At 49.7% G+C, this 14,071-nt stretch overlaps 7 protein-coding genes across 7 annotated transcripts; 5 read left to right on the top strand and 2 right to left on the bottom strand.

Moving 5' to 3' along the window:
• Nucleotides 1-2: 2 nt before the first annotated feature.
• On the top strand, nucleotides 3-593 carry N7515_006062 (uncharacterized protein; the record flags this gene model as incomplete). Its single annotated transcript, XM_056666806.1, has 2 exons — nucleotides 3-119; nucleotides 177-593. 2 exons carry the CDS (start codon nucleotides 3-5, stop codon nucleotides 591-593), a joined length of 534 nt encoding a protein of 177 aa, XP_056520402.1.
• A 294-nt stretch (nucleotides 594-887) lies between these two features.
• On the bottom strand, nucleotides 888-2,336 carry N7515_006061 (LLM class flavin-dependent oxidoreductase; the record flags this gene model as incomplete). The annotated part of the gene is made up of 1 exon (XM_056666805.1): nucleotides 888-2,336. The coding sequence occupies one exon, from the start codon at nucleotides 2,334-2,336 to the stop codon at nucleotides 888-890; it is 1,449 nt and encodes a 482-aa protein (XP_056520401.1).
• Nucleotides 2,337-3,025: 689 nt separating this feature from the next.
• Nucleotides 3,026-5,366, top strand: N7515_006060 (sodium:solute symporter family protein; the record flags this gene model as incomplete). Its single annotated transcript, XM_056666804.1, has 4 exons — nucleotides 3,026-3,313; nucleotides 3,364-3,625; nucleotides 3,675-3,952; nucleotides 4,059-5,366. The coding sequence occupies 4 exons, from the start codon at nucleotides 3,026-3,028 to the stop codon at nucleotides 5,364-5,366; spliced, it is 2,136 nt and encodes a 711-aa protein (XP_056520400.1).
• A 789-nt stretch (nucleotides 5,367-6,155) lies between these two features.
• N7515_006059 (uncharacterized protein) lies at nucleotides 6,156-6,560 on the top strand (the record flags this gene model as incomplete). The annotated part of the gene is made up of 1 exon (XM_056666803.1): nucleotides 6,156-6,560. The coding sequence occupies one exon, from the start codon at nucleotides 6,156-6,158 to the stop codon at nucleotides 6,558-6,560; it is 405 nt and encodes a 134-aa protein (XP_056520399.1).
• Nucleotides 6,561-7,080: 520 nt separating this feature from the next.
• N7515_006058 (FAD-binding oxidoreductase) lies at nucleotides 7,081-8,547 on the bottom strand (the record flags this gene model as incomplete). The annotated part of the gene is made up of 1 exon (XM_056666802.1): nucleotides 7,081-8,547. The coding sequence occupies one exon, from the start codon at nucleotides 8,545-8,547 to the stop codon at nucleotides 7,081-7,083; it is 1,467 nt and encodes a 488-aa protein (XP_056520398.1).
• Nucleotides 8,548-9,726: 1,179 nt separating this feature from the next.
• N7515_006057 (uncharacterized protein) lies at nucleotides 9,727-11,175 on the top strand (the record flags this gene model as incomplete). Its single annotated transcript, XM_056666801.1, has 1 exon — nucleotides 9,727-11,175. The coding sequence occupies one exon, from the start codon at nucleotides 9,727-9,729 to the stop codon at nucleotides 11,173-11,175; it is 1,449 nt and encodes a 482-aa protein (XP_056520397.1).
• Nucleotides 11,176-12,097: 922 nt separating this feature from the next.
• Nucleotides 12,098-13,802, top strand: N7515_006056 (uncharacterized protein; the record flags this gene model as incomplete). Its single annotated transcript, XM_056666800.1, has 3 exons — nucleotides 12,098-12,300; nucleotides 12,364-13,332; nucleotides 13,391-13,802. 3 exons carry the CDS (start codon nucleotides 12,098-12,100, stop codon nucleotides 13,800-13,802), a joined length of 1,584 nt encoding a protein of 527 aa, XP_056520396.1.
• Nucleotides 13,803-14,071: the final 269 nt, after the last annotated feature.

Below are 14,071 nucleotides of genomic sequence, written 5' to 3'. Positions count from 1 at the left end.
CAATGAAGTTCACATTGGCAACAGCCTCCATCCTCTTCTTGAGCCTCACCTCGGCCCTTCCAGCCGATGACTTTGCTAATCTTCAAGAGCGTGCGGAACCTTCCAATGCACCCATTGACGTACGCCGTCCCTCAATCGAATTGGAACCTTCCCATTCTGACTGATATTTCTTGTAGTGGGATGGCCCCAACCCCTCTGCGTCCATCAAGTGCGGCAAGAACACTTATGACGGACACGATATCTACCTTGCCGCGCAGCACGCCGTGAACCTGGGCATGCTAGACCCTCCTGAGACGCGAGGCAAGAAGAACTACCCGCACCCGTTCGATAATGATGACAGCAAGGGTGTGAAGCTGCACTTCCCTGCTCACTGCCCGGAGCACGACGACAACCGAAAGGAGTATCCGCTCGTCAAGAACGGGCCTTACAACGGTGGCAAGAGCAATAAGAATTACGGGAAGGAGCGCGTCGTGTTTTACTACGATGGCCAGGCGCAAGGTGTTGATGGTCACCCGTTGGTCTACTACTGTGGCTTGATGACCCATGAGGGTGCGGTGAGGGGCGGTTTCTTGCAATGTCCCGATGGGAAATAAACTGGCACTGAGGTTTATACTCGGACTCCGAGCGTTGAATTTAGTCCGTAAAAGAAACCTTGGATGTTCTTGGGCTGAGTGATTGCGTGAAGGGGTCTCTACCTATACTACAAATCCGCTCACTATGCCCAGTTTGCTACAATGGAACAATACCTTTGTATTTGGACGCTATCAATCTAGTTTGAATGTCACAAGTCTAGTCTACACATCTGGTCCACTCCCATGCTGCAAGAACTCGTAGTGGAGGACCCTCGCGTGTTCCAACCGTATCATAGAGAACTATATACATCGTACCTATTCGTCGCTGGTCTGTTGATATTTTGGGATCCTCTCCCCTGCGCGCCACTTGTACTGGCTTCCAGGGTGATCTTCTGGCAAACGCTTTGATCCAATGAACACTTCGCGGGCTGTCGCACCCTGTTTCTCGGTCTCTCCTCGGAAGATACCTCTTCGGCGCAACTCAGGCAACAAGAACTCAATGATATCCTCGAATGTTCCCGGATTCACAATATGAGCAAGGTTGAAACCATCCACGCCGGAAATTTCCACCCATTTTTCCAACTCATCTGCAACTGTCGTAGGGCTGCCAACAACCTTGGCCTGCAGTCCACCCACACTGATGTACTCCACAATTCGTCGCTTAGTCCACGGCAGATTATCCGTACCAGGCACGGTGGAAGAAAACCGCCGAACGATGGACTGAACTCGGGGAGAGTCACTGAAACGCAAGTCCTCGTCGTCGGAATATCCCGACAGGTCGATTCCAGTCCATCCGCCGAACAAAGCTAGACAACCTTCGTCATCGGCATATTGGAGATAATCCTCCCGCTTTGCCCATGCCTCTTCATCTGTCGCTGCGACAATCACGTTGATACCAATTATGATTTTGATGTGATTGGGGTCACGTCCGTTCTCTGCCGCAACCCTTCGGATATTGTCCACCACCGGGCGAGTGTTTTCGGGAGTTACACCCCCAATGAAGATTGCTTCACCATGTTTCCCGCCAAACTGTCCACCGGCTTCCGACACGCCAGCTTGGAAGAGGAACGGCGTGCGCTGGGGCGATGGCTCACAAAAGTGTGGACCGGGGACTTGGAAGTATTTCCCTTTGTGGTTGATTTCTCGCACACCGTCGGCGGCAATGTATACTCCACTTTCTCGGTCGGCCAGGACGGCATCGTCTCGGAAACTTCCTTCCCAGAGCTTGTAAAGTACCTCGAGGTACTCATCTGCGATGGCGTACCGCTCGTCGTGATCAATCTGTTCGTTCAAGCCGTGGTTCTTGGCGGCGCTGTCCAAGTAAGAGGTGACAATGTTCCATGCTACTCGGCCCTCGCTCAGGTGGTCGACAGTCGTGAGTCGACGTGCGAGCGAATATGGTTTCTCGTATGTCACACTGGCCGTGATACCGAAGATGAGGTTCTTTGTGACGGCGGACATGGCCGGGACAAGGTACAGCGGGTCGTTGACGGGATATTGCGCGCCTGATGCCAATGCGGGAACGACATTGCTAGGGCCCTTGTACACATCGTATGCACCAAGAGTATCGGCAATGAACATCGCATGGAAACCGGCTTTGTCCAGAAGTTGGGCTAGATCGGTCCAGAATGATAATGATTTGTACTGGTCCGTCTTGTTTCTGGGGTGTCTCCATTGCCCGGGGGCCAAATGGCCGGGGGTATTCATCACGAAAGCATTGAGAATGATCTGCTTCTTCGCAGAGGTTGTTGTATTGTCACTCATTTTGTGCTGGAAGTACCTTGAGATTACGGCGGGTCTGGAAAGGTGTTGCGATGTAAAGACTGAGTGCTGAGCTACAGATGGGAAAAGCGCCACTCTTGTATGCCCGAAAGTCGAACTATACTGGCGCCAAGCCATGTCACCATCGCACCCTTCAGAGCCAAGTCTAGTCTTGGTCTTCCAAGCTCATCGGATACATTTTTGTCGTCCTCTATGATTCGCTATCTCTGGTTATTTTGTATGTTATCTGCAAATTATCGGCCGACAGCGGAGATCTCTGGGGAACGTGTGGAGTGCAGGGGTGTTTTTCGCGATTGCAAGTTGAGTTCTCGCCATTTCAGAGTGAGGGCACGCCATCCCAACCACAATCCCCTCATTTTCGCAAACTATTCGCAACACCTCTCGTGGGGCCCGTTAGTATTCATTTGACCTTCTACAAATGGCCAAGCGCCCAGAACTCTTAGTCGCGCCTTGTCCTGCTTGTTCCGTATAACGCAATCATAGACAGGGACGACGTGAGATATAACCACTACAAGTCAACCCTGGTTGCGCCATTCGTCAGAGAATGAAAGTCAATTCCTATCTAAGTGAAGTCAGCAAGCTGAGTCTTGATGGAAGATGTCTGACCCTGGAGATAATAAATATGTCGCGCTCTGCGCCCTTGGACATGGCTTTTCGGGGACCATCCAGGCATGTCGAACGCGGTAGATACGACCAAGTTGGCCCTGATCCCTCAGGGGGCGGCCTATGGCCTACTCATTGGCCTCAGCGTGTTGTTCTGCGGTGTTATCTTGATAGCCGTCAAAATCCAAAAAGCGTATCTGGCTGAAGATTCCGGAAAGTCGGAAATGTTCATGGTCGCCAATCGCTCTGTTGGAAAAGGTTTATGTGCATCTGCAGTGTTCAGCTCCTGGATGTGGATTAATGAAACAGTTCTATGCGCAGCTATGACTTACAGATATGGTCTTGCAGTTCCTTTGGTATGTGCTCTTATATTGATGGACCCTGTACCCGACTGACGAAGAGATAGTGGTGGGGATCTGGATTATGTTTCCAGATTGCATTGATGGCTGCTCTCGGTGTCATGGCCAAAATTCGAGTCCCGTATGCTCATACATCCCTTGAGGTGGTGCGCATGCGCTACGGCAAGATTGGACATCTGGTGTTCATTGTACTCAATCTGGTCAACAATGTCTTTGGCTGTGCCTCTATGATTATGACGGGGTCGCAGCTCATTCATGGTGTTTCCGGTATGCACTATGTTGCAGCAACCATTTTAGTCCCCATTGGAGGTGAGTTTCATGGACATTCAATAAGAAATCAGAGCTAACTGTTGTAAAGTGGTCCTTTACACAGCTGTTGGTGGCTTGAAGGCGACATTTCTTACGGACTTTTTGCACACGGCCATTGCCCTGATCCTGATAATCTATTTCACAATTGCTATTTTGACAAACTCGGCGATCGGTGGGTTGGGGGGTTTGTGGGAGAAGGTTATGGCCGCAGCTGGCGATAATCTGATTCCCGGTAACTACCAAGGCTCACTTCTTACATTCAAGTCCAAGGAGGCAATTATCTGGGGCTTGATTCTCAAATTTGGTAATCTCGCACTTGTCGTTATGGTAAGCCGAATCCATATGTGACCTTTGAGGCAATGCGAACAATTCCCACTGGGGTAGAATAAACCCAGACTGATGATGATCTCTAAAGCTAACGTCTGATCAATAGGACACTGCGTTCTGGCAAAAGTCTTTCGCTACCGAGGTCAAGGCCACCGTGCCAGGCTACAACATCGCTGCACTGGCTGTCTTCGGCATTCCCTGGGGTCTGGGCACTGTCATTGGTTTGGCAACGAGGGCAATTCACGATACCCCGATTTTCCCAACCTATCCCGGTGTGCTCACAGCCACTGAAGTCAGTTCGGGTATGGTAATGCCATACACCATCAAGGCACTCATCGGAGATAAAGGCATTGTTGGATTCTTCATCCTCCTGTTCATGGCCCTGACTAGCACCGTCTCTTCCTCGATGATTGCCGTCAGCAGTATCTTGTCCTATGACATCTACAAGACATACTTCAACCCCAAGGTTACCGACAAGCAACTTGTGCGCGTCAGCCACCTGACCGTTGTTATCCACGGAGTTTTCATCACGGGCATTTCAATCGCTCTAAATTATGGAGGAGCAAACATGACATGGATCGGCTATTTGCGACCCATCATCTCGTGTCCGGGAATCATACCTATGATTCTCACTCTCTTCTGGTCTCGGCAGACCCGACTAGCTGCAATTGTCGCTCCAGTGCTTGGCTTCTTCACGGGTCTCACTGTCTGGTTAACCACAACCCATTCCATGTATGGTCACATCAACATTACAACCACTACAAACAACTACCCGGCGCTGTATGCTGCCATCGCGTCTTTCTTCTCTCCTGCTATCTACTCCGTTGTCCTATCCCTGTACAAGCCATACAAGTTTGACTGGAGGATTTTCCTCCGAATCGAGCTGTCAGACCAAGCTGAGATTGCCTCCTCAGATGCAAGCACACTCGATGCAAGTGAGAAGGACGAGGGAAGCGGCTTGAAGAGCATCACTGGGTCAGTGAAGCATGTTTCCAACAGTCTACCTGAAAGTATCAGCAGCGATCTGGAGCGAGTTGAACGTCCCAGCGAGAAGGAACACACGACGGCGGTTGTGCGAAAGTCCGTCGATGAGATCAGTCTCAATGATATCCAGCATCCTTTCGACGAGGCGACGCTGAAAGAGCTCTATCGTTGGCTCAAAATTGCTTGGTATATGTTCGCTGCGATTGTGCTGATCACGTTCGTTGCTTGGCCGCTACCACTCTATCGCGACTATATCTTCACCAAATCATTCTTTGCCGGGTGGGTTGTTGTTGCTATCTTCTGGCAGTTCGCTGCATTTGGAGCTGTTGTCATTTTCCCTCTTTATGACGGCTGGCGGGACATCGAGACTGGTGCGAGGGGTATCTGGAAGACCTCGAAAAAGTATTTGGGAGGAGGAAAACAAAATTAAACGGTTCAACATTAGAGTTAGACTTTAAACTTTCCTTCTATTCCCTCGTGGGGGTATAGCCTAGCCAGTTGGCGGAGGACTTGCCAGTTGGCGTGAAGCTCGCGAAACGCGTCTAGAACTCGGCACCCATGCCAGAGTATGGGAGAGCCTTTTATTCACCGACTGCTCTCCATGTATACCTAGCATTGTTTACAACAATTGGCGCACGGAGGCCGCTTCCTCGGCTCCGCTGAACCTGCATGGTGCGTATTCGGGTTCGATCCCAATACTATGTCACCTTCGACCACTTCAATACATACAGAACTTTCTCCATCGTTTCCCATCTGTATAGTATCCGTATGAATATGTATCCCCATGTAAGTATCTATGTCGTAAAGGTACGGAATGATTAAGGTTAGCAAACAATACTCCGAGTAGGTACTACCTAGGTTACCTCTGGGTAACTAATGCAGTCATTATGCGGACAAGGACAGAACCAGGTAACAAAGCACTGGACGGAAGCAACCTGAAAGAACTCCATGTTATTCATTAAATACAAAACAAGCTCACCTCAAAGACAGTCGAAGAAAAGACTAACTATAGGTATAAACGGCCATTGTCGCAATGAAAGCGCATAGAGAACATTGACTAGGTATTGTTCTATGTCCATGTAGTCTCCCAGGTACATACCTCAACCAGCATATAAAACAACCTAGTATCCCCGAGTCCAAGTCTCCATCATCACAACCACAAAAGCAACTCTACATCGTACAATCCAAACCATCAACTACCTACCAACCTAACATCAACATGTCAAACCCCACACCCTTCCACCAGTGGCCCATATTGACCGATGCGTCGACAGCAGACCGCAACCCCGGTCTCTGTCCCTGGGAGTCCAGTGAGGGCATTATCTATGAAGTGGCAGACTCGGACGCTTTATGGCTGACTGTAGAACTGGATGCGAGCCTGAATGACCTCGAGGACGAGAGCCTGCTGCGGTTCGTGCTTACACATATCAAGATGGCGAACGCCGTTGTCGGTCCTCGGGCACAGCATTGTATTAGACCTAGGTGTCTGTCGATTCCTTGTAGGATTTCGGATTCTTACGCAGAGAGCCAGGCTGAGGCCTCTCGGCTGGTGCTGTTGTGGATTGGGCAGGTTAGGGCTGGGAAGGCGTGGCTTGATCGAGACGTGCTTTTTGGTCCTCGTTAGATGGTTGAAGTGGTGAATTAGAGTGGGGATGGGGATCGTCTGGTGGGTTGTGAATATGATGTATTCTAAAGGAGCTTGAATATCAAGACGGACTCGAAAACGGAGACGGATTCTACGTCTACACTCAGGAGTTCTATGCCTACATCACAAACTTTAGATAGCTCAATGGAATAAGTTCTACCCATTTATTTTCTACTACAGTATATTAACTTTAGACCACGTAATTCTGACTTTGCTAACTACATATCCTGATTGCGGATGATGAGGCCCTCCGTTGACCAGTTGGCTAGAGCCGGGAATCTGGATGATGTGTTGAATGACACTATGGAAGACTAGGAGACAATGACGAGTTTTTATTCAGAGCTCCTCGTTATTGCATCCGCCAATTATTATTCATTAACACTATAGGTATATTCCATGGTAATGTATGTACAAGTGGTCCCATATTGACAGTCTCATCCTCCCCTCGCGCCTCGGCAAGAGATACAAATGCATCGTGTCATGCTCAATCATACCACATTTACTCAAATGACCAACCACCTGTCTTATCAGCAAAGAAGTTATCCGGGTCGTACTTCTGCTTAATCTCCTGCAGCCTGGAATAGGTAGAGAAGGTCGACAGAGGATGCTGATCAGCGCTCGCATCATTAATGAACAGCGGAAGACCTTCCGCATTACCCGTCGACTCAACCATATCTCTGAAGCTCGACCGCACAGCATCAACAGCGGTCTTACTCATCCCAGGCGGCGTAGTAAGCAGATAGTTCAACCAGAACCACGGGCCATCTGGCATGTCCATGGCGTTTCCACCCTGGGCCTTGCTGGCATCAGTCAAGCTCTTGGGAACGGGCTGGTAATCGAGCGAGAGAAGAAGGTATTTGCCCTTGTGCTCCTCGCCCCAGGCGCGCCACTTGTCCAGAGCAAATTTGTACTCGTCGTTATCGGCGTAATGCACGCCAACGCGGAAGATGTTGTTTCCGCGTGAAATCTCGGTCGCGACCGGAATGGGCATGTCGACAACTTCCGGGTATGATCTGATTTTGGAGGTGTCGAGGAGGTGGGGGATGCTGGTGAAGTTATCGAAGGCAGTGCCGGGGTCGGGCCCGTCGTAGACGAGGAACATGATGATTATCTCATCGAGGTTCAGGTTTATATCTGGGGTGGGCAGCTTCTCATAGGTTCCGATGATGGCTGCTTTGGGGTCGGTGTTGTATTGGATGAAATCGCCAATGGCGTCAGCGACGGTATCCTTCTGAGGGAAGGCGTAGATGAGGTTTCCGGACCAGAATTCGCCAATTGGGCGACTCTGGACTGTGTATTTGGTCACAATACCGTAGGCATTGCCGCCGCCGCCCCGCGAGGCAAAGAACAGGTCGGTATTGGTGGTGTTAGAAGCTGTCACGATAGTGCCATTGGGAAGGACAATCTCCAGCTCTCTGAATGAATCGCAGGCCATGCCGTACTGGGGAGACAGGTAGCTCATGCCACCACCTAGGGCCAATCCGGTTCCGACTCCCGAGAGTCGAGCACCAACTACTGTGCGGTTGAATTGCTCGAAGTATTCGTAGATATTGCCAAACACACCACCGGGCTCGTATGTTGCCAGCGTTGTCTCCGAGTCATATGATTTCTTGTTGAGCTTGCTCAAGTCAATAAGTACTCCCTTGTCGGTAGACGAGAAGAAATCGTTGGGATTGTGTCCTCCTCCTTTCACCGCGAACCGGCTGTCGGCCGCCCGGACGGACTGAAGGATTGTCGAGACATCCTTTGAGGTTGTGGGATAGACAATGCAGGCCGGTTTATGGTCACCCTGGGGCGTACTCCAATACTCAGTGCTCTCGTGGTACTTCAGACTGAACCTGTTATTGACAACCTTCGAAGATCCAAGTTGGGATGTAATGTTGGCGCAAGCGGATGGACCTGGGTCGCTGGCGTATGAGCCAACTGGTGCCAGAATGCCAACCAAGGCCAAGGCGAAAGATAGCATGATGGATATGCTATATCCCCGCGAATTTCTCACGAGCGATCAATTGAGACGTCTAATTCGAGCTACGAGGTTGAGCGCATACTTATGGTCTCCCTTTTTCTACGTGTCCGAAATTTTGTATATGGCGCCGCGGGATAGTTATACGATGTGAATACGATAAACGGCGGGAATACGATAGCGGCGGAGCTCCAGTTGAGCCTAAAAAAGCTATGGAAAGGAAGATCCTCTACTCTACCACAGTATGGAATGCGGATCAACGGACCTTCATAAGTCTGGGAGATTGGACCTCAGACATATTCAGGAAGCGGAGAATGCCCGAAGTTCTTCTGAAATAGCATTCAGTGGGGCCGACGTGCCAAAGGGAGAATTTACAGATCTCGGTCTGGGGAAATTGTGCCGAACTATCGAAACATAACGTATTGTTTTCTAGGTACTCCCTACAAGCATAGAATAAGCATAACTGAGCAATAAGCACGAGCATATTCTCACTGAATGAGTGAAGAACCTCGGTTCACGAATTGTGGGGCCCGTGGGGTGGACCGTGCGTGGGGCGCACAACCCGTTCCCCGTATTCTTTCCATGGCTCCAAGCCTCCAAACTGAGCACTAGCAGGGGTGATGCGTACATTGTTGTAGAGTCAAGGATTCCAGGCTGGTACCTATACGATTAGGATACATGCCTCATGTAGGTCATGATACTCAACGAGTACTTCGAAATTGAGGGAACCGAAGCTTAAAACCGAGATCACTTGTGTTATGTACTGCTGGCCTGGGAGCGCGCTCAAGACCCGCCTCACGCGCCGCCCCCGTGTATGCCCTGCCACAATCGCTTATCATTTTTGAATTTGATCCAGGCCACTACCATGCAATACTTCATCTCCGTGAGCGTGAGACATGTTAAGGTATATACATTTTTCATCAAAAGCATATTCTCTTATCACACACAAATTGTAGTTGGAAATGGAGTTGAACGATAACGTTATGTGTGGTTTGTGGATGACGTCAACACTGACAATACTCAAAGCAAAAGCCTCAGGCTTCAGCGCTGAGGCTTCAGCATAACAATTCAGGAAGCAAACGTTGCCAGAGCTCAAGGACTGGAATGGATGTGTTCATGGGCTCTCCAGTTTGTCTCCTTCTCTGATCTCTTTAGCCACTCTCTTGCTCGGGTATTTCCCAAATGGATGCCTCAAGCTCTCCCTTGTTCATCGCCCAGGAGACATACTGCTACTATCCTATCAGTACCATCTACAACTCATGTCCTCGATACCTATTCTATGCGCTCCTGCTTGCGAGTTGCCTTACAAGATGGACGGGATGGATCATGGACGTCTTCCTAGGAGCTGCCGCGACATATGCAGGAACAGCGGCAATCCAAGCCTTTATCATGGTTTCCAGTCGCCAGAAGCCTCAAGATCCCGGACCCGTCACTATCCCGTTTCTGTCGGCCAACTCCAGCTTGCACGGCGCATTTCCTTCCTTGGTCACCGAGACGGACCAACTGATAATCTCACCTGCTTCACTTGAGCTTGATGCAGATGCTGTTCTCGCTATCGTCGTCACCGGCTATCTGGTCTTTCTGCCCCTACAATCTGCGTCTCGCATTTTGACCCACGATTCAGCGCGCAACCTTCTGTTTTATCTCTGGCATGCTCTAATGCTGGCGGGCACCATTTCTGCTCTGATCTATGCTGCACGAAGACCTAATATACCGTCTCAGTACATGTTTTGCTTTCCTGAACTCCCGCCTTTCGCAGACACTACCAATGACGGCTGGCAATCTTCTTGGAGGACATCTAATTGGAACGATAGTGTTTGGGAGATATTCTCGAATATCACACGATGGAATCAACTGGGAGACATATGCTTCAATCCGTGTTTCAATTCAAGTCAAATCTTGCGACAACCAACTTCCTTGCATTCTGTCAGTGAAGAAGGGGACTTTGACGTTACTAGCATCCATGGCTTCCTTGATAAAATTCTCTACTCAAAGCGATACATCTACAGTCTCATCATCATTTGCTTGATTCTCAATGTCCTTCTCTTGACTTACCGATTCCTCCCTTACAGATCTCGGATCCCATCGGCGCAGATCGTGGTCCTCTGGAGAGAGCGGAAGAACGTCTGGAAAAGCTTTAAAGATGAATTCGCTGCTGCAGTGAATCCGTCCCATATATACAATGACGACGAGGAAGCCAGACAGGGAAACGGAAAGCCCTCCATCTGGCGTAGGGTGGGGTCTATGTTCTGCCGACAGTCTCTCAGGGCCTTTTTGCATTTGTTTGTAGATGCAGCGATTCTGTTTGGAATTCTGTTTAGCCTGATAGTCAGCCCCTTTACTATCATTGCGTTTGTGGTCTGGATCGAGATCCAAATTTGGAACGACGGGCCAGAGCAGGAGAGTCCACGCCAAGTTGGTCAATGGGCGTACCCTGCGTCTCTAGGACTGCTTGTGCTTTCCTCCGCAATTCTGAAATTGAAGTATCGGCTTGCTTCAACTGCTGAGCTGGAAAAGGAGATCTCGACTCTGAAGAAGCATCTAGAGGATCTGGAGAAGAGAAGGAAGGTTCGGTCGGGATCTAACTCGATCGAGTTGGGTTCATTGAGAGAGCAGAATAAGGATCATTAGACCTTAGTGTCAGTCTGTGCCAACGGACTCCACAATGTGCTTGATGGCGCTAATTTAACTAGCTTGCCTCGTGATGTGATGTATCATGTACCATTTCCTATTTTCCACTGAACCACTTCTTTGTTCTCCCGAGGCCCTTGATCCTCAAGCGTGTGCGCTCTCTGCGATAGGCCACCGTGTAGCACGCTAAGTAACGGAAACCCTGATGGAATAAGAACAGAAGAGCGTCCGGCTCGCCAACAACGCTTCCCTGTAAATGTCGCCATCCTACATACACTAGGTGATTCTCGCAGTGTAGTTCTGTTGCCAAATCCCCTTGTCAAGAATTGAATCCCATTCCGTCCATATTATTGAGCTTCTCGGCGGTCTCAGTCTGTATCTGGAGGTCAATCCATAGTATCTGCGTGGCTTGTGGCTTCGGTGCTATACTAGTCAACTCGTATTGTCCCTTAGTTTAGGCACGCAAGACAGGCACATGATTACGACTCCTTGCTAAAAGCGGGACAACCAGGGGCCATTCCTCCCTCTACATAGCATTGTCGAGGTCATAGTACGGAGTGCTCCGTACTGTGTTCCAAGCAGATCACTTGGCAATTGTGCGGGGGTGTGTCTCACCCCCAAATAGGATGAAGAAACACTCAGCTACCCCTGTCGGTGGCACCCACACTGCGGTCAGTGCATACTGGAATTCCCAATGGGAGCTTCGCTTCGAGTAAGTGAATCAGTGATATTCAGGTTTGGCCTAGAGATTGTATGGGACCTAGGGCAGATCTTAACATTTAATAGTGCTCCCTGTCCCACGGTCCCACCCCCTTTGTGGCTAGTATGGGGATTTCTTTGTCTGCTCTGTAATAGCAGTCATCCATAAAGAACTCCGCATAAAGACGTCCTTTCCTTCCTCTGCTTCATATCTCTTTTCACTATGGATCACAAAGATAGAGAAACCAGCTCAGATTTTGTCGAGAATGTCGATTCGCACGGAAAAACCACCCATATTCCACTATGGGAGTCGATCAGGAAATTCCCCCGAATCGTGGGTTACTGTGTCGCCCTGAGCTCCGCAATTCTCCTCTACGGATATGACCTAGTCATTGTGGGAACAGTGGCTGCCATGCCTCAATTCCAGTACACCTCCCCCAACCCCCGGCAAAACCAAACCAAGTCCATCGCCACTAACACGTGAAACAGACTCGTTTTCGGTCAGGAACTCAATGGAAAATACATCATTCCTTCTATGTGGCTTTCCCTCTGGAACGTATCCAGTTGCATCGGCCTGATGATCGGCTCCATCCTCGGTGGATACTATCAAGATCGAGGCGGGCGCCGCCTGACACTAGCTATAGGCAGTTTCCTATCCACAATTGCGGTCGCGATCTGCTACATCTCCGATCTGCCGGACGGAATGGAAACCCGTCGAGGCGTGTTCTTCGCGGGTAAGCTGTTTCAGGGTATCTGTATCGGCATTCTGCTGTGTGTGACACAGACGTACATGTCCGAGGTCTTGCCTGTTGTTCTTCGGGGACCGATTATCGCCTTCTATCCAATTTTCACACTGCTTGGGCAGCTTGTTGGGTCGATTGTGGTATTCACATCGCTTAAGCACGAGGGTGCACAATCATATCGGATTTGCTTTGCCTCGCAGTGGCCATTCTCGGTTCTTCCGTTTGTCCTGGCGGCGTTTTTGCCGGAGAGTCCGACATGGCTGTTGAGGAAAGGGCGAGCGGACACGGCTCTTAAAGAGCAGAAGAAGCTTGATACGAAAGATGTCGACCCACAAGTTGTTATTGACGAGTTACAGGCTTCTATTTTAGCGGAAGATGAGGAGAGAGCGAGTCATACGTATGCTGATTGTTTCAAGGGAGTCAATACGCGGAGAACGTTGATTGTGGCTTTTGCAAATATTATCCCGCAGATGTTTGGGCTGCAGCTGCTGTCGAATGCTTCGTATTTCATGCAGGTAGTTGGCATGGGCTCGTCTAACAGTTTGATTTTCTTGATTCTGGGAATTGGACTTGGCTTGATCGCAAATGTTGTCAGTCTGTGGGCGTTGAATGCTTTCGGCAGGAGGTTCCTGATTTTGCTTACGCTGGGTATTGTGATGGTGCTGTGGTTTGCCATGGGAATCGCCGGAATCTTCACAGGAACTGTCACAATTTGGTAAGATACTATCTCCTCCTTGGAAAGCCCATCGAATGATGATTTGACTTGATACTAGGTATACCGCGGTTACCATGATGGTTATCGTCATGGTCTCAGGCTTAGGATCCTGGCCTGCATCGCATGTCGTTGCTGCCGAGGCCTCATCGCTGCAACTCCGTGCAAAGAGCCAAGGTATTGGATGGTTCACCAGCGGCATTGGCACCGCGGTGTTCGCCGTCATTCTGCCTTATATCTATAACTCTGATGAGGGAAACCTGAGGGCGAAGACTGGGTTCGTGATGGCAGGATTCGCTGCTGTTGCCTTCGGTCTCGTTTGGCTGTCTATCCCAGAGATGAAGGGTCGAACAGCAATGGAGATTGACCGCATGTTTGCCTTGAAGTTGCGCACTCGTGCTTTCAAAGGTTGGAATAGTGATGCGACTCTTGCGAGCGAGAAAGATGACTCTAATGATCCAACGAAGGCATGAGGCATTTACACTCAACTGCTAGATATACGAACCTGGCACATTTGATTACCAGATTTCTTATCAAATATATGGCTCCTGGAGTTTTTGCTTTTTCATACAGAAGTGTGACGGGTGCATGTCGACGGTCGTACCGATACCCCCGTATAGCCTGCTAGCTAATAGCTTTCGACATCATACTGTTGTGTCCATGGATTGTTGGCATATTTTAAGGTTATCTCCACGTGGGTCCCCCGGCTTCCTATTCAGGCTAGCGTGCGAGTTCACTAGTA

Source organism: Penicillium bovifimosum (genome assembly GCF_028826915.1).
Source record: "Penicillium bovifimosum strain IBT 22155 chromosome Unknown utg000005l_segment0_segment0, whole genome shotgun sequence".
NCBI classification, from domain to species: domain Eukaryota; kingdom Fungi; phylum Ascomycota; class Eurotiomycetes; order Eurotiales; family Aspergillaceae; genus Penicillium; species Penicillium bovifimosum.
Note: the sequence above shows the minus strand (reverse complement) of the source record. Positions and strands in the feature narration are given on the sequence as shown.